Here is a 21,734-nt window from a genome sequence, read left to right on the forward strand (position 1 = left end):
GGCAAAGGCCAGAGAAGACTGTTGAACTATCTTTCATGTTGCAACAGGTAATCTATACGTGAGAAAGAAGGACAGAAGGAGAGAGAGATGTAAAGAGATGTAAACAGACAAACGTTCTGCACAGTCAAGGACAGTGAGATGTGCCAAGGAGGTGAGACTTGGGCCAGTCCCAGTTCTCTAATATGCACCTATTCAATGGTTCTCAGTTTTAGGTAGGTTCCTCCTATCGACATCTTTTCCAATTTCTGGATCATTTTCTGACTTACTCAAACTGGTCTGTGCATGAGATAGAGGAGACTGAATGTGGAGAAAGACAAGAGGCTTTCAGCTCTTGACCTGGCACCAGTTAAGGCATCAATAGTTGAATCCTGCAGAAGCCCTGCTGTTACTGCAGCTTCTGCAAGGAGTGGGAGCTGCAGAGGAGACGCGAGTACAAAGGAAGGAAGTTCATACTGCAGCCGCCCGCCTGAACTTTACTGACCTGGTGCTCACCTCCCACGGCACGACAAATTCCAAATGGCTGGTTTGATTTGCCTTGCCTTTTCTAAATCAGGCTGCTCATATCTCTGACACACTGCTAGGCAAATAACCAGATCCTACTCTACACCATATCTCTGGTCCTCCTGTTCAGTGGGTTGTGGATTAGCTGTTTGGATTAACATCCCCCTGCCTTCCCTCCCTCCCACCTCCCCCAGCCCCCAAGCCCATGCAGAGAGGACTCCTGAAGCTCAAGACCTATGATGCTGCAGACCTGTCAAATCTAATTCATAACACATGCCTAGCAGTTCTTAAGGGAGAGGAAGGATCTGATGCTCTGGCTCCCCACCATCCCCCTGTACAATGGGACCATTTAATGACTGCACATTAGCAATGTGGACAATTAGCATTCACATGGAAGATGAATGGCAGCATAAATTAAATATTGCCAAGTGAAAGAGCCAAGATGCAAGATCTGAGCTCAAGGCTGTAAACAAAGAGGCAAAAAGGAGCAAACAGCCACTGAAACAGCTAAGCCATTTGGGACGGTTACCTTCCAGCATCTGGGACTTTCCCCAAGGCTGATCTGCACATTTGCACGCTGTTGCCCATACCTCACTGGCTCCTGGCAGGTTATTATTTCCACTCAGGAATCTGGGCATCAAAGAGGTTTACCCCAACGATTCTAAACTTCTGCCTGCTTGTGCATCTGTGCATCAGCAACTTCCCTTTGCCACATGCACCCCTTAGGAGCTCTGTGGGAGCACAAGCCCAAGCAGCTCTCATGCTACTCCTTCCTACAGTGTAGAACACACCTTTTTTATCCTGGGCCAAAGTCAGCTGCTCCTAACCTTACCATAGCTTTTCCATTTCTTCCTCTTGCTAACTTCTATCATTTCCTAAGCACCAGAGACACAAGGACGGAAACCTCTTGGCACCTATGTTAAACTGAATTCAGGGCAGAGGACACTACCTTTCTTTTTTTGGGCATCTATTGCAAGGTATCAATTTAATACAGATTGCAATATGCCTCCCAGGTATGCAACTATTACTGACTACTGCAGGCACAGGAAAAAAACAACCAACCAACCAACCAAACAAACAAACAAAAAAACCCCAAAGCTGATGTAAATGCTAAGTAAACAAAAGCTACTGGCTGAACACTGACATTCCCCTGCCTGCCCAAGCAGTCACTCTTAGTGCATTGACAGTTTGAGTTTATCAACAGCTGGAGGAGTCAAAATTACTTTTGCTACAAATCTACAAAACATGATAACTAAAAGGTAGAGCATAAAAGCGACAGAAACATAGGGCATGCCAAATGGGATCACAGTAAACAGTCCTTCAAGCTCAGACAGTGGCTAGTAGCAGATGCTTTGGAGGAAGGAAACCCCTTCCTACACCTCCCTGGGGACAATTATCAATTATCCTGCTTAGAAAGAAAATGTTTTCCTACTTCCATATTTCTTGCAGTTCATAAGGTATTACAAAGTGTTTTCCTGCATATTTTTCCCTATAAGCATTTTATTGCTTTATTACTTTGAACTAAAATAACACAGATCACATGATGATCCAAAACAACTTTTTGAAAGCAAACAAAGCTATCTACACAAATCCCAAAGTCACAGCAAACATCACATAGTATTGAACTCTGGAAAACTGAGAAAAAGGGTATTAGAGACTTGCAAAAATCAGTAATATAACACAGCCTCCTTGCCTTTCTGTTCTGTGCCTAAGGAGCACAGAAAGGACAATCAAACAGAGTGATGGACCTTATGCTCACACTGAGTATATGTGATTCATCACGTAAGAATTCAGACCACTAAGATTTCTTTCAGCGTTGTACCAGTGTGGGGAATTGAGATACATTCTCCCCTCGTGTTCCAGCTCTTCTCCCTGCAGATCAGTACTAATGTGTTTTCATAGCTTTTGTCAAACTGTAACTAAGAAGCAGCTTTTAGCAAAGTTGAAGGTAAGCTGTTTGTGCAGCAGGTGAAGGTATAAGGGAGAAAGGTGCTGTTATTTTCATACTGAAAAACTGAGATATTGACACATATCTCTTATTTAAAGGCAAAACAAAGACAGCCCCCTGAAACTACTGGACTTGTATTTCCTTGACATCCCTAAGAGCCACTGGGAGGCTGCTTGATGATGGGCAGGTTGGGCATCTCTTATTTTCCCCCCTCTCCTTGCCACTTCCTCCCCACAGGAGCAGTAATGGAAAAGTGACTTGCTGCAGAGATAATGCTGGGTTTGAAATGAATTTCTGACTAGCTGAGCCAGCACCCGTGTGAGCTGTGGCTGATTAGCTCCAAGCATCCAGGGCCCAATCACTCACAACTGAGTCAGGCAATAACACCAGCCTCCACAAGGCAAAGACAGGGTGAAGGCAACACCCCTGGAAAGGATCTCAAAGGCAAAGGGAAAATCCTACTCACGTTTGTGGTTTTCATTTCGGTGGACAGGGGAAGAGCGGGTCTCCTGCTCACGGGCTTCATCACCCTCTTCACTGGCAAGGTGAGTGTGAGCATAGTGGTAGCTCAGCCCAGGCCTGTTCTTGTAACGCTTGCCACAGACTGGATGGAAAGGAAATATGAGGGAGGGGAAGAGAGAATGGAAACATCAGTGTGATCAACAACCACAGCAGCATCCTCTCAAATAATGCTCCCTTTTCCCCTGAGAATGGCACCACACACTCCATGCGCCTGCCCAAAACCCTTCCAACCAGCACTGGGGAAAGGTGACGGAGGGCAGCCCTGCAGCTGCAGGTCCCCAAACAAGCTTTCTTCCCACCACGCTGCCAGCAGTCCTTCCCACAGGCCTAAGCAAGTGCACATTCAGTCCCTCCAGATCACAGAGCCCTAATCCTCTCTGCTAAGACTACTAACAAGACTGCATATAAAATTAAATGAAATGCCAGTTCCAATGGTGGTGCTGCACAATGCACAGCAATGGAAACAAGACTGAGAAGAAAGGACATTTTCTTCATTACTGATCTCTGAAAAAAAAAGGAAACAGCTGGGATTTTTTAAAATACTTTCTCTAAAAGGTTAATAAATAGCTGTATTCGCAGATTCCTAGTTAAGACAAGGAGATGGAAATAATTCACAGTTTCTTGCTAAAAAAACATGTGGTAGTGATACTTATTTGCCCAGGTAAACTTCATATTCAGCACCCCAATAAATAATAGAATGTGTGACAGAGAATCCTGCTTCTGAACTTCCATTTATTTTAGGACTAAGTCAACAGATATTAAGGACAGAATCAAACAACTTAGGATGATGAAAGGTCTACACTTCACAGGGAGTGTACAGCAAGGGCAGGCAACAGCATAAGATTCATTACATATGAATTGATTTTCTATATAGTTTTTAATTCATGTTATTGTCTCAAAAAGTAATCACTTTTCATATTCAAAGCATTCTCTGAATGTCCATTTTCTTTTACACAGCTATTTTGTCTACCAAATACAAATATTACCATTTTAAAAGATTAGAAAACAAAGACAAAAAGCTTAATGCCCTTCCTGCAAGTTTTTACTCTCAGAGACATTTATAGTCACTTTATTACCTTAATTAACCTCAAGGATTTCACACAGGAATAAATGTCACGTCCAGTAGTCTGTCCTGCATAGCTTGTTTAGAAGGCCAAAGGCAATGGTGCCAGAAGAGAGAACAGAATCCTGTTTTTAGACCCCCCTGAAAAGGATCTCCGAGGGGTAAGTGACCATCCACTCCTAAAAACTTAATGGTGTTACAGGCCCCAGTATGTATCCTGTAATATATATAGATACTTGACTCCCCATTCTCCAGGTACCTGGGTCTGGGAATGTCAAAGACTCCACAAATAAATTTTTAAAAAATTTAAAAAAAAAAAAAAAAACCACACAACAAAAAGCAACAACAACAACAAAACAAACAAACAAAAAACCAAAACCAACCAAACAAAAAAACCAAACCAAACCAAAAAAAAACCAACCAACCCTCTCACCCCATTTATTCATTTACATATAAATAAAATGTCAAATTTTATACCTTTCTGCTACTAGTCAGAAAATGCCAATTGATGTTCCACATTTTGGAACAGATTATAGAAAATTGTAAATCAAAGCCTAGTACAATAACATATTTCATTCTCAATCTCTTCTAGCTGATTTACAAACTCCCTCAAGGAAAATACTTTGTTAGAAACATGTAAAACAAGCTCATGATATGTATGAGTGATGTGGAATATTATGTACTTTTATCCCAGTTTTCTTCATTGTGCAAGGTTATGATCACAGACTCATCATAACAAGATAGAAGTTCTTTTGAAATGTAATATGTCCTGTCCTCAGTTACAGATTTTTTAAGTCTTTGAATGGCCTTGGTTTAGAAATGAGACCTCCTGCAGGAGGGAAGAGGCAATGTTGAGAGAAATAAAATACTCATTTAGATATGCATATCCATTCTTTGAAGCATCTGCCTTCATTTTTCCTATGTAAACCTAACTCCATTGCCAGACATTTTGAAGAACTAGACTGTTGTTAGATGCATGCTCTCCACAAAACATCAGTTCAGTCTCCCTTCTTCTAGTACCATCCTTGTTTTCTTCCAGTGCATTCTGGAGGGGGAAACTACTCCTCCTTCTCTGTGGTCCTGCAGGGCAAAGGACAAGCAGTGGAACAGAGTCTGAACAAGAGTCAAAACAACAAGATATCCGCAGTTTTGTATGACTTTCCCCATGTTTTGAATAGTAGAAGAAGCATAACACTTAAGTAATCATCAACCCAGAGAGAGCTCACTGCTTAAATTCTTTCAGAATGGTAGCCTCCTCTAATTACATAAATGTTGCAGTGTTTCCTAGAATGGAGAAAGAGATTTACATTTCTAGCAGATTGACCATCTGCTAGATGAGCTGGATCAGCTCATCAAGTATCCTACTCTATCCCACTTACTTTTGTGTGTTTGAAGAAGAATGTTAAAAAATAATTCTATTGCTATGAATTACCAATACTGCTCAAAGACTCCTGTCAAATTATTTCCAGAACACTATCAGATGATCAATGCCCAAAAGGAAACTTGCATTCCCTGCAACAACAAGTCCCAAAACTGTGGTGTTTACTCCATTCCATACAGGATCCTGCAGGGATTTTAGCTATGGAGTTTAGGATGACATAGGAAATCAGATGGGTCTTCAGACTCATCCTTCTTCAGCAAAAAAGTATCACCTCGCCAGGAAAAAGCAAGTATTGATATAAGCTGAGCGAGTAGTAATTCTGCAGCTGAGTCCTTCCCATTGTGAGGACTTCCAGGTGGCCTTCAAGGGTGACAGCAATGTGACACATGCCTTGTGAGAAATTGATTTGGAGGACTTTATAATCAGAACTGAGGCAAAGGAGTTTTGTTTATATGGTCCTAGCAGATCCTTTGTAGGACCAAAGATTTGCAGTTCCAGCAGCCTTTTTTATTGGTGTCTAGATTTTTCCATTTTTCACATTCATGTTCTGTCATGAAAAAAGTCTGAAGCAATGCCATGAATTGAAACTGGAGAGAGTTCATGTTCCTCAAACAAATTAGATGCTTGCAGAGGGGAAAGGGTCATGATATTAGTCAGGCAAAAGAACCATTGGCTTCAGTGAGACTTTGCTAGAATGAAAGCTAAATCAGAACTTCATGGTTTCTCCAACACATTGAATCTTCCTGAATTCACCCTAATCTCTTTTTTTCCAGGTAAGAGCACATTTTATTAATCGACCGTATCACTGTGCTAAGAAGTAGTTTCTATAAAAGGGTGATCATCAATAAACACTTAGCTCTTATATAACTCTTCCCACTGCAGACTGGCTTTTCAAACACTAATTAATCTTCCTCCACATTCCTGAGTGGGAAATACTATCTCATTTCGGTTCTGAAAAAAGAGAACTGCAGAGGGGCTGAGTTGCCCACACAGTGATCTTTTTTCATTACCAGGACTGGAATCCATGAGTTCCAGCATCCACACCAGTGCTTACACCACATCTTTCTCATTCTCAGAGCTGACAAAAGCATAATGAGGACTGGTTCTTCCAGTCTGAAATGCATGCTGTCGATTAGTTTTTAATGCCGTGCAGCTCACACATAGCAAGTGAAAGTGTGCCTTTCATGAACTTTGCCGAGTGGCCTTCCTTTCAGCAGCTTTGACTTTTTTATCTTCAATTTTCCTTGCTGGATAGGCTCATCATCCTTGCATGTGGTAGATTTCATCCTGAATCTCAACACTGGGAAGTTGACTTGATCTTTAATTAGGTAGCCAAGCTCAATGAAAACAGTGGGAGTTTGTAGAACGTAACCCACTCCAATTCCTCCTGCATTCAAAGGATGTATTTTTCCTATGAGCTGATGTGATTGCTCCCTTAGGAACAAGCTGGGTAAGTAGGCAGTAATACAGCAGTGCGGACCAAATGTCACAAATGGGGAAGAAGGATTGTTTTATGAGACCACCAGACAGTCTCCTATGATGAACCTTATTTTCCTTCAAATTTGAAGACTGATATGAAGATGTTACACAACTGCATTATGGGCGGGGGGGAACAGTATAAATGCAAGCATTGAGTGTTTCATAAAAGAGAGCTCTCTTCTAAGTTCTGGGCTGTAGCACCCTGCAATCCTTTGGATAAGCAAATTCTCACTCTATGTTTCTCAATGAGTAAAATTAATATAAAATACTTCCCCTGTTAAAAAGGGGATTTGAAACCTATGACTTAAAAGACTTCCTCATCAAATATCTAATGGCTGTGTTGCTGTCATTTTGAAATAGTTACACATTTGGTCCTTGGCAGCCTGTGAGCTATGTTCCAGCCAGCTCTCCACATACATTTTGCACAATCTGTCACCAGTATGAGACAGAAGGAAACAATCCATGTTTTTAGTGGAAACAGGAAACTGGAGGAGTACATGCTGCTTTTTTTTTTTTTTGGTCACTAAATTTTGTCCCCCTCATTGTCTTTCTTTGCTTTTCTCTGTTGCCTCCTGTTCTTTCTTCTCAGCTGTGCTATGTCAAATACTAAATCTTGAGTTAACTTCTGGCAGGCAGTCATTCCTCAAAGTTACCTTCCTGTCCTACCATTCACTCCACTCAAAAAAAAAAAAAAAAATTAAAAACTGTCCTTGTTTTGCACTGGTTTGGTAATATATTCTCCCCTGTTACAGTTGTATATGCACTCTGGCACATCTAGAGATCTCAAACATTAACAGTGCATTTTGACCTCCACTAATAGAAAGACATTACATTCATCCCTCTTTGATCAGTACTGTCACACTATACACTTGTAGTATGAGAGCAGCTATTTAGTAACCCATTCCATAGGGAATTTTCTGTAGGTAGAATAGGGAGGTAAATAGTCCTTGTTTCAGTGCCCCCAGAGGACAAGTCCCAGAATCTACCTGCTGTATTAAGATCACAGTAACTTTGAACCCCAGTGCAAAACATACACAGCTCAACAGTACACCTGTGCACATTTCAACAAATGGCTCGCTAGCAGGAGCAAACAACTATCCTACATGAGTAGAAAATGTTCAACTATCAGAGTCAACTCTGTTCCCTTCTTACCATGTGCTCTACTCCACATTTGTGTTATTGAGTATTTTAAAAGATTTTTTTTTAAGTGTCCTTACCTCTCTAATCTTGTCTTTTCTATCAATAATGTAGTCAATGGATGACAAGTATAGCAGCTATGGTGGGAGAGTTGTTTGTTGAGTTCATCTGAACAAGCATCTTATTCTAGATCTTATTGCTTATCTACTTAGGGATTCACTAGAAAGGATAATACCAGAAGATGATTTAGGGCTTAAACTACTAATAGTTTAAAGGGACACTTTAAAAGTCATGCCAGAGATTTATGAGAAGCATGTAAAAATATAATGCTATAATCAAAGCATTTTCAAATCAGCTTGTAATTGTGATATTTAACCAAAAATCTGCCCTAAGCAGCAGCAGTTAGTAGTGTTGGTCTTGTTCATAGTATCTGCCAGAATTAAGACAAGAGATGGAGTCTCAGAGAACTGGTAAAAATCAAGTTAAATCAGGATTTATCTGGTAGGCCTTTTGTATTCCAGCAAAACTTTCAGAGAATCAGTGAGATGCTTCCTAATATGTATGACAGGATCAGGACCGTTTCAAGGAGATGACGAAGAAGACAAGGTGAAGTTAGCAAGGAAATTACTAGGGCCGTCATTTTTTGAACAAATACAATGAAATAGTTCCCAAAGAATAGGCCTCAAGGACTTGCATTTGGCAAGTCATGCTAGAACAATATAACATTTAACTGGGATTTTCTAAGGAAACTAAAAGAGAGAGATTCTCAGTACCAATTGAAACTCAGTGAAATCTGTTCATGTTAAATCACTAAAGCTATGTGAAGGCTCCAGCCTTTTGTTGGCAGAACTTACAATATGGTTAGAAGAGAAAGGGAATGGGGAAGAAAAAGTTAATCTCAAAATAATGAAAAAGCAGGAGGATATTTCAAGCTATAGTGATTTGGATGTAGGGTCAAGCGTTTTTAAAAGCAAATCCATGTTCTGAATGATTATTAGTAATTCAAAGACATGTTCAAAGTGTTCACTTAAGCTCCAAGCTTTATATGATTTGTAGGCACAACAAACAGAACACAAGCAGATAGGCATTTAATCTGATATTCAAGGAAACAGTTTAGTTTTACCTTCAGCTGAAATCAGTGAGAATTAGGAGCCTAATTTTTTTAAACTTTCAGAAGGCATCTTTCTGCTTCTTCAAGCACCTGAAAGAGTCCTGTTTGAACCCAATGCTTGCCTCTGGTTTTATCATTAATTTGAAGGGTGAAATAGAGAGTGAAAGAATCAAACATGCAGAGAATGGACTGTCGATAAAAATATTGGAAAAATAACAAAAATATATCATATGAGATTCATTATCAAAGAATTATTTTAAACAGCAATGTAATTAGTAAATATTAGTATGACGTCTAATATAAATAAATAAAACACAGTATAAACAGGACAAAGCAGTATATTGAAGAAACTAAATGTGATAGATAACCTGCCTGAGTAGAAACAGATTGAACAGGGAAGGAACAAGAAGCAAATGGTATATTACATATGAACTCACATGGTGGACAAGGACGAAAGCTCCTTTGCCACTGAAACAGGACACAGCACTGGAGAGGAGCTCCAGCTGTTCATCTTGCACTGATGAAGGGTTTGCTAAATAACCTGTTAGGTCAGCCATCCCTGTGCCTCTCATGGATACATATCAGAGCAAGTTGCATAAATCCGATTTCTAAAAGTGACTGTAAGTACATGTAAATGTATCAACCACTCATCTTCAGAAATGTTTCTATCCTCAGAATAGCACGCTGAACTTAGTTGTGGTCACTACTACTTTTAAAAGGCCATTTGGAGTTTTTCAAAGTAAAAGAAACAAGCTTAGTAAAAGAGCTGAAGAAAACTCAGCAGAAAGAAGTCCCAGTAACTGTTTACAGACATAGAAGACATTGTTATCTCTTGAGAACAGTGCAAGGACTGCTACTCTTGGACTTCAGCAGAGAAAATGTAGGTTAAATAACTAGAGAAACCTTAAAATTAAGTTCTTGACAAAAGAATCAGCTTCTACAAAACACTACAAGATCAGTGTCTCTGGGTTCATACAATGTTGCGTTAGTCACTGATCCAGCAGAGATCTTAGGAAGGTTTCAGTCAATTCTCATTTTGCGCAAGGAATGGATCTAAATGCATAGTTCAGTCTCAGAGGGACTACAAAAAAAGGATATGATACAAATATAAGTTGCTACTTATATTAGGAGTTTATATGGGAATAAAACTAAAAGGAGACAAGTACATATTGGTAAAAGGAAAAGAAAGAAAAAATTCCTTTTAGAGGTGGGCAAGGGAAATCTTCCATAGAGGAACAGAAAACAAAGGTGGAACTATGTACATAGTCCCATGCCTCCATGGGAGCTTGAGAAGAAGAGAAGAATAAAAGCATACAAGTGAGGAGAGGCAGCAGGAAAGTTAGTGTCTTGCAGAGATTCAGCACAAACTAACTTTTCTGGCTAAAGGAAGTAGACATTTGGAGTCATGGAACTCAGGTGCTACAACTGATTGCAACTTTTAAACCAGAATACAAGTTTCTAGATAAAACTTCAGAGAAGGTTTTTCTTTTTATAAAGTAGTAAATAATATATAATAAACACTATTAAAATAGTAGAAGGATTTTTAAGAAGACTGCTTGGTAGAAATAATGGTTCCCCAGCTGAATATTTGACAGGGACATAACATCGATTCTTATTAAACATGTAGGTATTCATTCATTTGTTCACTCTGTCCCTCCTTTAAAAATCACATGCCCAGTTCATCATGGACAGTGGTGGTGGTTGATCTTCCACTTGCTTGACATCAGAGGCTTTGCATTAGTCTTTAAGCCCTACTTTCCACTTTTTGTTGAGGCACCTGCTCCATGTCCTAGCCAGCTGCTCAAGATATGTTTGGGACTGCACACATACAGCTGCCGAGCCATTTGGCTACAATACCATTTCCAGCCTATAGCCATCTCACGCCAGTCTTCCCTGCCACTGTCATTGTTGAAGCTATCCCAAGGGAGCTCAAGGCACAACACTATCCAGTGCAACTGCTTGAAAATCTGACCAACAACTTTTCTACTTGGTGATTTGATGAAACAATGCATTTCATGATTATCCTAGCGATTTTATTGATGTTTTGGTCAAACATTTTATTCTGAACTTCTGATACAGTATATGCTCAATAAAACCAGCGGAACTATTTCAGAATATTTCATTCCACAAAACAGGCATCCAACCACCTCGTCTTAAAAACACAGGATGAGAAAACATTTTGAGCTTTGAAAACCTTTACCACATTGAAATTGCATGTTTCCAGTCAGTTTTAATACTGGGACCAAGTTTAATACTGATGTATGTCTGAATGCCTCTTACAGAAAAAGGCAGGTCTTTTCAGAGATTACATTGCTGTTTTCCAACACAAGGGGCAGCGCCAGCTGGGCATCACCCTTGCATCATCTTACTGACACACAGCCTAGTTTTTTTCCTATAACCTTTTTATTACTGATGAAATCTGTTTATATATTCTTGTTTCCCATAAATATGACTGTGTAAATATGATAAAAGAGCAAAGTAGTTCTTGACCACAAATCATTTTTTGTGCCCTTGCAGTTTTATAAGAAAATTAATTTGGTTTAGCTATGTTTATACTTTCTTCTCTGTGGTCATTTTCAAAACTCGAATATCAGAATACTTGCAGAAAAAGCAACCTGAAGGCAAATTAAATAAACTACAGAAAAAGCAAACTGTTGACCCATTAAGGTAATTATTCATACCAATAATGTGATTGAGGTAATAATGCTTTCCCAAACAGGAAATACATTCACTGTGTTTCACCTGCATGTTTCCATGTAAAACAAACCTATCTGCCCAAAACATCTGCAGAGGGAGTACTGCAAACCAATTTCTAATCTATCACAATTAGATTTTTATCTATAAAAATATTCAGCAAATAATTTCAAAGAAAAAAATTAATCCAAGAAATCCACCCAAGCAGGATAATAAGCCAATTACTCATAATTAATTTTATGTAATGTTTCTATAGAAAGTTAACAAGGGCAGGATATTACTTCTGGATGATGACATTAAAACTGGGACAGTTCTTCCCTTCTGCTCTAAAGTCAGATAAAAGAGTTCTGCTATCATATAACCCTTTTCTCAGCTATATACAAGGGAAAAGGAGAAGTCACCATGCAAAGTCTGGATTCCAAAATTCCTTATGACTCACCTGTAACTGTAAGTTTCCTAAAAGTGAAAGGTGTCAGCCAAATGAAATAAGGAAGTTTATATTTCTGAAACCAAAGGTGAAATTTATGCTCCAAAATGTAAGCCAAGGCAAAAATCTGTCAATACAACAATGTACAAGAGTCTTGACTTTAGGCCAGATCTCTGCTGCCTGCTTTGATATCTTTGATGTTTAATCTACTCTGTGCAAATCACTACTATGCATGTTGTGAGTGCTCAGTAAAATCCAAAAGCAATGCAAGATCAGACAATAAAGAGTCATTATGTTCAAAATGACTACCACTGGCAAGCATCCTTGGATTTAGAAGGATGTTCCAGGGAAGAGATAAAGAAAGATATGCATATACCAGCAAAGGAAACCTGTGGATTTCAGCAAGATACATCCTGGGCTCTCAGAGAAGCCTTAGAAGACACATTTTAGTTCTTCCAGCATACTAGGACTGCTATTTAACCACAGCGTAAATCTTCTGACTCTTCACATCTTAAAGGGCTCTTCCTCCTTGACCACGTTTCTATCATGTGTCGTGTCCCATTCATATGCAAGTCTTTCCGTTTCTGGTCATGTACAGTCACCTGGTCTCACCATACAAGAATATGATTTCATCACATGGAATACAGTTCTTATTTACCATGCATGCTCCCTATGTCCTCATGTTTTTAAAAATCAGCAGAAAATACCCCCATAGATTGTTATAGTAAAGGTTATTCTATTAAGGTCAGTAACGTTGCAAGATAGAAAAATAGTAGAAAAAGGGGGTTCTAGTTGTCCTCAAAACCACTAGTTTTGGATCACAGAAGTGAAGACCTGCTATTCTCCTACTTCTATTAACTTTTGTTAGGTTATTGTTTTACAGGCTAGAAGGCACCTGGTAGCACAAATTAAAATTGTATGTATACTCTACAGTAAGCCTTAAGATGGGATTCCTCAAAAACATGTGGGTAAGATAAGTGCCCTTCACAGAAATGACATAGTGAAGCAAAAAAGAATATCAAAAGAAGAAGGAAAGCATCAAGGACTAGACTGCAAAAAACCCCAAACCATTGTGTAACAAATATTGGACTCCTCCCTCATACTAGAACTCTGGTATCCTCCTTCAGTGTTGGTGCTGGGCTGTAGTATAGTTTTTCTGTTCAGACAATGCGTTACTTCACTGCAGTCCAACTGCAAGATGCCAAACAGCAGGGCTGTATTCAAAGGGAATATCTATCAAAACAAAGCATTCAAGATGTTATTTGTTTCTTAGAAGGACTCAACTTTTGATGATGCTACAAGAGTACTTTCTGGTGAGGGATAAGACCTTCAGAATTTGGCCCAGTGAGATTTTAAAAGGATTGAAGGGAAGAGAATCACCAAATATATCAAGAGATACAACAAGGGTGAAGTACCTTTGTCGGAGATTTTTGAGTTATGCTTTTGTTTGTAACTATCTGAAACAGAGAAGAAATAGAGGGTGAAACTTACATGGGGGAAAAGAAGACAAAAGGCAGAGAAGCCAGAAAAAGAGAAAGAAAATATAAGAGATTATTTATTAGAGGGCAAAGGAAAGTGGAGTCTTGCTGAGGACTTAATTTTATTTCCCTCATGCAAAAACACCAAGAGCAGCAGCAGCAGGTGGCAAACATGCAAGTCAGAGAGCAGCAGAATATTTTGCTGTAATATATGAAGCCCTGAGTGCACTGAGCTGGTAGGACCAGGCTGGAAGCAGAATAAGCTGTCTGGTTGCTACTTACTGTCACAAACATAGGGTTTGTCATGATCATCCTGGGAGGCAGCATCATTCCGTCTCCTGCCACCTCCAGATCCCCGAGCCTGCAAGGACAAGAGGATGTTAGCATCATTCCACTACCCCTCAGGTCTCCTTGTGCCCCACACCCTCCTATGAAAAATGTGCAGTATAAACTAAACAAATCCTCAGCTTCCATACAGGTTTCTCAAAGTGGTCTTGACCCTTCTCCTAAGATGTGCACTGTGTTAATGGACCTTGTAATGCAATGGAGATCCTCTCCACAGACAGCTCAGACTGTTCATCCATAGCAGTAGGTCACTGCCAGCACATATTCAGTCAAGTATCGTCACACATTTATTTCTGAAGATGTTCAAACACCTTGCTGAACTGAATATGAATATGAATGAATAGATGAACAGGTGTTAAAGGATAAATACAAACATTAAATCAGCCAGAAAACAGGCCCCAAATAAAAGAGAGGTCAAATTATTTCCTTCAATATTTTCAAAGGGGCGTTGTTTGTGTTGTTTTGTTTTGTTTTCTAGCTGAAAAGCAATGTTTTGAAATGGCCTTCTGGGACAAAGATACCATGGGTAATTATAAAATAGAGCTTTGGTCAGTTAGGGGAAAAGATTAGATAATGTGGCTACCTGCAATAACAGAAATTACCCAGAAAGGTCTCTCTGCAGTTCTGTGTTCCTACAATGGACCGAACTGGCAGCTATAGAAACTGAAAAGCTCTGTTTCTCCACAGCACAGACTGCTCTGTCTTGAGCTCCAGGGGGTGAGAGTGGAATTCAGCATCAAAACTACTTGATCCTGACCCTTCTCAGCTGAGATGCCAACAAGGGGACAGCTCATATCTGTCCATCAGTGGAGCTGTGATGTGGAACTGGGAACTGAGCCAAGGCCTTCAATTCTTTTATGTTCACTAATGTACAGCCTGTAAATGACAATAATTTTAGACTTGATCTTTGTTTGAGGAAGTGATCACGGGTGGATGGCTAAATAGTCCTTTATTAATTCTGCTAGCTACTCTATTCCTGGATAAAAACAACAGAATTGCTTCTGCTGCTCCTCTTATTAAACTGTTCATATTTCTCACTCTAGACAAGGCCACCTGACTCAAATCCTGCAAGCTTTTGCATGTGGAAATAAGAAAGGGACAGAGCTTTGTTAGGTAAAGCTGAAGAAGGTGTAGAAATCCTGAGAATATTTGCACCCAGACATAAAGGGGCCATAGAAACTCCATCCCTCTTCTATGAATTTGGAACAGAACTAGCACGATTAGAGCTGTGTTCCACTGGATATCTAAAGAGAAGTAATAAGGAACAGTTTTACGCTGGCCTGACAAAGTCTGTCAAAACAGGGACTTAAAAAATTTCACATGTTATTTCCCTGGGATTGCTCAGGTCTAGCTCTTAACACAGTCCCAAAGGAAAGACATGGATTTGCAGCTATCTGGATGGGGTAAACACTATTAGGTAGGACAAGGATAACTCTGCCTTCTGCAAAGACCTCTGTGCAGTCCAGCACACATGTGCAGAGCAAGATTTGTAAGGGTGAACTGAAAAGCAGTTTCCCCCTAGAAATGGCCTCAGCAGCAATTGTTTGGTGGAAGCTTCTTTACTGACCATATCACATAAAATCATCTTACTAGTCTGCAGTATTTTCTCTCTGACTGCCAGCTCTGTAAACCCCCTCTGGGCAATGAAATCAATCCCAAGCTAGTTCCTTTCTCCCCTCACTACTGCAAGATGTGCTGCAAGCTGAATTTCAGTCCATGGCAGCTCCTCCACAACCCTCAATTCATCAGGGAGTCTTCACACAGACAAGTGATTGGCCCTTACAAATATTTCTGCTGGTACCGGGATTAGGATCTAATTTCCCTATCCTACCAGCTGCATTGGCTTCTCAGAACTATGAAAAAGATGTAAAGTCTTATATTTGTCAGTAGTCAGTAGCTCTGACTCTATTCACACACTGGGAACATACCTGTTGAGTAAGAAAGTAGTATTTTTACATAGGTACGTTTCAGAATACGATAGTAATTTAAGGTTTGTTGCTCAGAATTTTGCTAGTCTTACAGCCAGCTGTTTCCCTTCAGACTGTTCTCTACAGAAATGCAGGGGCACAGCATTCATGGCATGACCACATGTCAGATACACTTTTTCATGCAATGAACACAGAGGCAGAGATTTTTCAAGTCAATGACTTTCAATGGGACTTGGGTTCCCAAATGTCTTTGGTGCTTTTGAAATTGTCCCACGGGATATCCAGCTGATGAGCAGACAATCCGTACAGGTGCAGCTGCGAACATCTCATATCTCCTAGCAAACTACCCTGCTCAGCTCCTACCACATTGTCCCTGTCCAGCAAAGACACTAAAAATTTCCTTCTGTAAATCTACCTCTTCAGCCTTCAGTGTCCTTCCCATGCCCCCATGATTTCAGGGCTAGCCTTGAGGGGAAAGGAAACCAAGCAACTGCACCAGAGGCACTAAACTGAATGCCCCATGCTTGCTGTCTGCACTCCAGGCTGTTGAATTCAGTCATCCTTGACTGCCTTTATTCTCCTGACAGGATGCAGCAAAGACTACGAGACTTGACATGAGAGGCCTGGAAGCCATGGCCCAGCAACCTTGAAGCAGCCCTGAAGCAGCCAGAGAGAGTAGCCAAAGGGACAGATGGAGAGTCCAGGATTAAAAATAAATCATGCTGTAGGGAAAGGAAGAGGCATGTGCAATTTGGAAAGTCCAGAGCAGTAATTCTGTTGCATTAATCCTGCATTTATGCTGTCAGTCCTTCTCACTCCTTTCTCTGAATCCCCAAAGGTCACACTCCACAGGATCTAGTTTCCTATGCATGTCCTTCCCCTCTTCTGCCCTCTAAAAATACCCTAACCAAGTCCTTCCCAGAAACAAAGAGCTGCCCAGGTTTCATGTCCCCTAATTTCAAATCCTTAGCCTCGATTCCCTATACTGGGTCAGGCTTAAGTTAGAAAAGGGCTGCCTTTAGAAAACTGGCAAAACACTTGTGACCAGATGCAATTCAGGTTTACCAGTTTTCAACAGCTAGATAACCTGGCCCTAATTTTGTAATCCTAATTTCTACCACCAATTTTACTTTGATTATTGATGCCATCAAATAAAACTAAAAATTGCTCGAAGTATTTGGCACTATTCGGACTTCTCTTTTTTGCACTGAAAGAAGCCAGTGCACTAGCAGAGCAGGAGTGAGTTGGAAGAAAAAGGCAAGAGATCCTGCTTCTCCTGTACTTAATAGGGGGCCAGTTCCAGGGCAGAAAATAAAACAAATGTATGCTTCAAAATGAATGGGACACCTAGTATCCTCCAGCTCCTTTCCCTACAGTAACAGAGAAAAAATTCTGGAACATTTTCCTGAACATTTTCCTGAACAGGGAAGCAAAATCTTGCACATAACACTAACTTCAGGATTTTGTTTGTACAGGTCTGGGACATACGAATACACCAAATTCCCTTCTCCAGAGCAGTATATCTCTTTTAGCTATCCACTCCCTTTCACTCACCCTAACCAGCGTGTGCAATTTATGTGAGAGCAACTTATTAGAAAAGAGTTGTTAGCCTGGGATATTAGTTGATTGCTACAGTTAAGCTTGTGTGCATATATTGATTCTATCTCCTGGTTTTGGTTACTGGTTCATACAAATTTTCTGAAACTTACATTTTTCTGGAAAATTTTTTTCCAGGTGGGGGTCTTTGGCTAAGAAAGAAAGAAAGAAAGAAACTGGTTCAGGTGATTTTGAGAATAAGGAAGGTGAAATATATACTTATCCAATTATTAAAGTGCTTGATCTTATATTAAAGGACTTACGCTCCAAAATAAAGAGGAGCAGAAAACTGAAACAACACAACAACAGAAGAAACAAAAAGAGAGGGTCTGATGCATAAGTACATTGCAAGTATTCAATGTGGTTTCATGTCTCTTATTCAAACGCTATTATATTCTGCTCATTTGGCCTAGAATGTGGCCCCTCTTGCTTGACTTCTATAAACACATCAAAAGGTACTTCTAGAGCTCCTGTGCCCCTGCAGCATCCACTGGAGCCAAAGAGAGATGAAAATGCTCAAAAATTCTGAGAATTGTGTTCACGTTTATTTAGATGCCTACCTTACAGGCCCACAATTGAAAATGTTGATTCCAAGTTTAAAATGTTGGCCTCATTACTTAACTGGTACGTTGATGAATTGTGAAGACATCTTAGGTAAGAGAAGGGACACAGAGTCCCCTAAGGATAAAATATTGCCCTTTTTAAGCAAATGGAAGATTTGCCATGGGCCCAAGAGAGCCAGCGTCAGCCACAAAATGCTACCCTGGAGAAAGCTGAAAAACTTATTAACACAGTTCAAGTTACTTTTATTAATACTTTTTTGGCTGTCACAACTGAATTTGCTGCTTTTCTGTAATTAGTAAATGTTGTTTTAAGAAGCGTTGTAATAACAGGATGTCATCATAATTACTACAGTTTACATTACAATTGTAAATACAACACTAAAATAAATTTACCCCAAATTTTTGCTCTCAAAATAGTCTTTTGTTTCATGGCAATTCACAAAAATAAACTGAAAAATATTAAAAATCTATTACATATCACTGAAAATTACCTATGGTTTTATCACTATCATATATTCATGGATAAAGACTTTGCATACATAATACACATAAGAAATATACACTAGAAAGCAGAGGTTTGCTTCCTTCCTTTCCATTCCAATATACTCTCCACTTACCCGTCCTCTAGGCCTGTTCTTTCGTTTTGGAATATCTTCTTCCAAGTCTTCTTCCTCATTCACTTCATCTGCATTTTCATCATTTTCTAAAACCCTCTGTGGTTGAACAATAAACAGGAATGGTTAGAAGAAAAAAGGACACATACAACCAGCTACTGTTTACCAAAGTGACTATGGGTTATTACAGTTGATACAAAGCCAAATCAGATCCCAGTACCCCTGCTTCTCTCTACTAAAGCAAAATTTGTTTTCTTTTCCACCCTAATATCTCCAGGGAATTCCTACTAAAAAATACCACTGGTATAAGTCAGCTATGATTAAAAGGTCCCTAAGAAAAAATAGTGGCATCACTGAGCACCAATATTCCAAGACAACACAAGTATTAGTATGCAAAATGCAGGCCCTGTCTGGGAATTTGTTTGACTTGGTTTTTTATTTTCATTTGTTGCAACCTAAATTGTTTTGTTTTCTTCTAATGTTGAGCGTGCACTTTAAGAATACAAAAATCAGTGGTTTTCTCCTTGGTAGCTCACAATCTTCTTTCTCTAGCAAAAATAGAGAAAATTCCTCCATACATTCCAGAATGGATCTAGAAAGCCATGTCTTTCAGGGCTTGCACCACAGGTACAACTCTAATCTGGAAGCAGGAGGTTTGTTGCATGAGAATGGTGAGGAATTACAGGTCTCATTGAGGTTAACAGCACCAACAGCAATAATTCATTCAACTAATTATTTATTAGGAACAATACTTCATCAGCTCACATAACTGTGAGATGCCTGGGCCAGGGAATTTCAATCCTTTTAACTCTATCTTTTGAAATGTAACCTCTATAGAACCAAACGCAGGCTGGCTGTCCTGCATGAAAACATGCACAAGTCAGACATCACACGAAAAAAGGCCAGACAAATCATCACAACACTAATGTGGGAAGAAGTCCCATTGAAACTTCCCCAACTCTTGGCATGTCTGCTAGAAATACAGAAATTGGTCCGAGCCACTCCTGCCATTTATGGTGCTGGGCCATTTTGCAAGGGACTAATCTGGAATCACTAACTTACCTTTGCCATGCCAACATTCATTTAAACTACAGCCACGATGCAGATTCAAATCAGTGACATTAAACTGATGGGAAGGTTTTCAGTCTTACTCTATTTGCCCCTTCTCTCTAATTTCTACTTAAAAGCTATCTGAGAGCCAGCAGAGGGAGAACAGGAGCAAATCAGTTTCTTTCTCTTCTTTCAACATACCTCAAGCACCAAATTCTGAATTTGTGGGAAAGAATACAACAGAAATTTCACATTTCAAAAAGCCTGTATTTAGAAGACCAGTTACAAAAGTTTATTCTTATTTTATCAGCTAAATTTCCATGACTAATACTGGTCAGTGCATTACAAACAAGTTGTAGCACATGACAGAGGATCAAGTCTTCATCTAATTTTTGCTCCTTCTATTTTTGAATATGAGGAGGTTATTAATGACCTCCAACTATCATGAAATACAAATTCACATAATACTGGAGTACTAAATACTAGAGGGTGTAAAAGTTAAGCAGGTTCCAGTTCTGCACACATAAAATGTTTCTTCAAAATTCATACAACTGCATACATTAATTGACTTCATCTTAGGACTGAAGTGCTTGAAAAATATTGTACATGAGGAGACTGTAAGAAATGTAAGGATGTATGTAAGAACATAAGCAAACTTACTGACATGAGTCTGTATTTTTACATTGTTTCGTATCTTAAATATCTCAAAAAAAAACTCAAAACAGGGGCAACCACATTGTATGTGGGAGGGAAAGGAGCTAATTTACAACAATGATACTACACAAGAATTAAGAGAAATATTACAAACCACTTTCTTCCTTTAAAATTGAAGCACCGATTTAGGAAATAGATAATATGTAACCAAGTGTGAATTTGGTGACACTGCCAGAGTAATGACTTTAATCCTTGATAGAAGGGGCATAACCTTTCTGCTGCATGGTCAGAAGGCTACTCTAACTCTTCTCCATCAAACAATGGAGACACACATTCAATACCAATTTACCATAGGGCAAAATCATCAACCCTATTTCATACCAACTGTAGAGCAGGGTCCAATGCCTGCATCTATTTAGCAGGGGAGCCCTTAGATGTTTTAGCAGAGTAACTTTTCTTTTCCTATTATGTTTTTCTAAAACAGTTTCCCAGCCCTATGTGCTTTGGTGCAGCCAAGCACCAAGTCATCTTCTCCTGACAGACACGATGAATTTGGGAGGGTGGCAAGTGGCTGGGACTGAGGTGGGAATTACAATTATGTGTATCCCACCTGCTCACTCTCAGCACTCTTGAGGCTGGGCCCTTTAGAGCTACAGCACAGACAAGTATGCAAAGGAACGAAAGAGAGATTTGCATTCTCTTATTTGTCGTACTGATAAAGGCACTGACTGTGATTTTGATCTGGTACAGTCTAGCTGCCAGGTGCCAAAGTACACACTGAAAGCTGCCTACTAGTGAAGGCTTTGGCAATCATTGTTCTACAGACTGAATCCAGATAAGCTGTGCTTGCATAAAATAAAGCAGCAAGACATGCCTTTTGCATCTGTTCTGAGGAAACCAGCATCCAGGTGACAGGTCACAGCTACAGCAGTTTAGCTGAAAATTTGTTCTATTTTTTTGCACCCCTCCCTGCTCTGCAAAGCCTGGATTTATGTCAGTTCCAACATCTCTGAGGTCTCTTTCCTCTGACTGCTGCTGGGGATAATTTGGGAGCTCAGATCACACAGCAACATTCAAAGGCACTTGTCAATTTCATAAGGATGCTGCACCATGACTTCTGGTGACCTTGGAAGCAAGTAAAAACAGACCTTTAGCAAGAGCTCTCAGCTTCATAGACCCAGATTTACTACTGAAAAAGCAAACACAGAGCAGTTCTAATGCAAAGCTTTTCCCCAATCCATGA

General features: G+C 39.7%; 1 protein-coding gene across 10 annotated transcripts in view; it reads right to left on the reverse strand.

Moving 5' to 3' along the window:
- DPF3 (double PHD fingers 3) overlaps positions 1-21,734 on the reverse strand; it is a 193,818-nt gene that overhangs the window by 50,182 nt on the left and 121,902 nt on the right. For 5 of the 10 annotated variants that reach the window (XR_004240606.1, XM_032110855.1, XM_032110851.1 and 2 more), the window contains exons 5-9: positions 18,791-18,886; positions 17,724-17,762; positions 14,024-14,102; positions 13,679-13,720; positions 2,916-3,053 (exon numbers count right to left, since the gene is read on the reverse strand). Coding sequence is in view for 7 of the 10 variants with exons in the window: in XM_032110855.1 (XP_031966746.1) it covers positions 2,916-3,053; positions 13,679-13,720; positions 14,024-14,102; positions 17,724-17,762; positions 18,791-18,886 (394 nt within the window). In the remaining 3 variants the exon portion in view is untranslated. The remainder of the gene's footprint in view (positions 1-2,915; positions 3,054-13,678; positions 13,721-14,023; positions 14,103-17,723; positions 17,763-18,790; positions 18,887-21,734) is intronic. The other 5 variants (XR_004240608.1, XM_032110853.1, XR_004240609.1 and 2 more) reach the window with 3 other exon arrangements.

This window comes from Corvus moneduloides, chromosome 6, assembly GCF_009650955.1.
Source record: "Corvus moneduloides isolate bCorMon1 chromosome 6, bCorMon1.pri, whole genome shotgun sequence".
NCBI classification, from domain to species: Eukaryota; Metazoa; Chordata; class Aves; order Passeriformes; family Corvidae; genus Corvus; species Corvus moneduloides.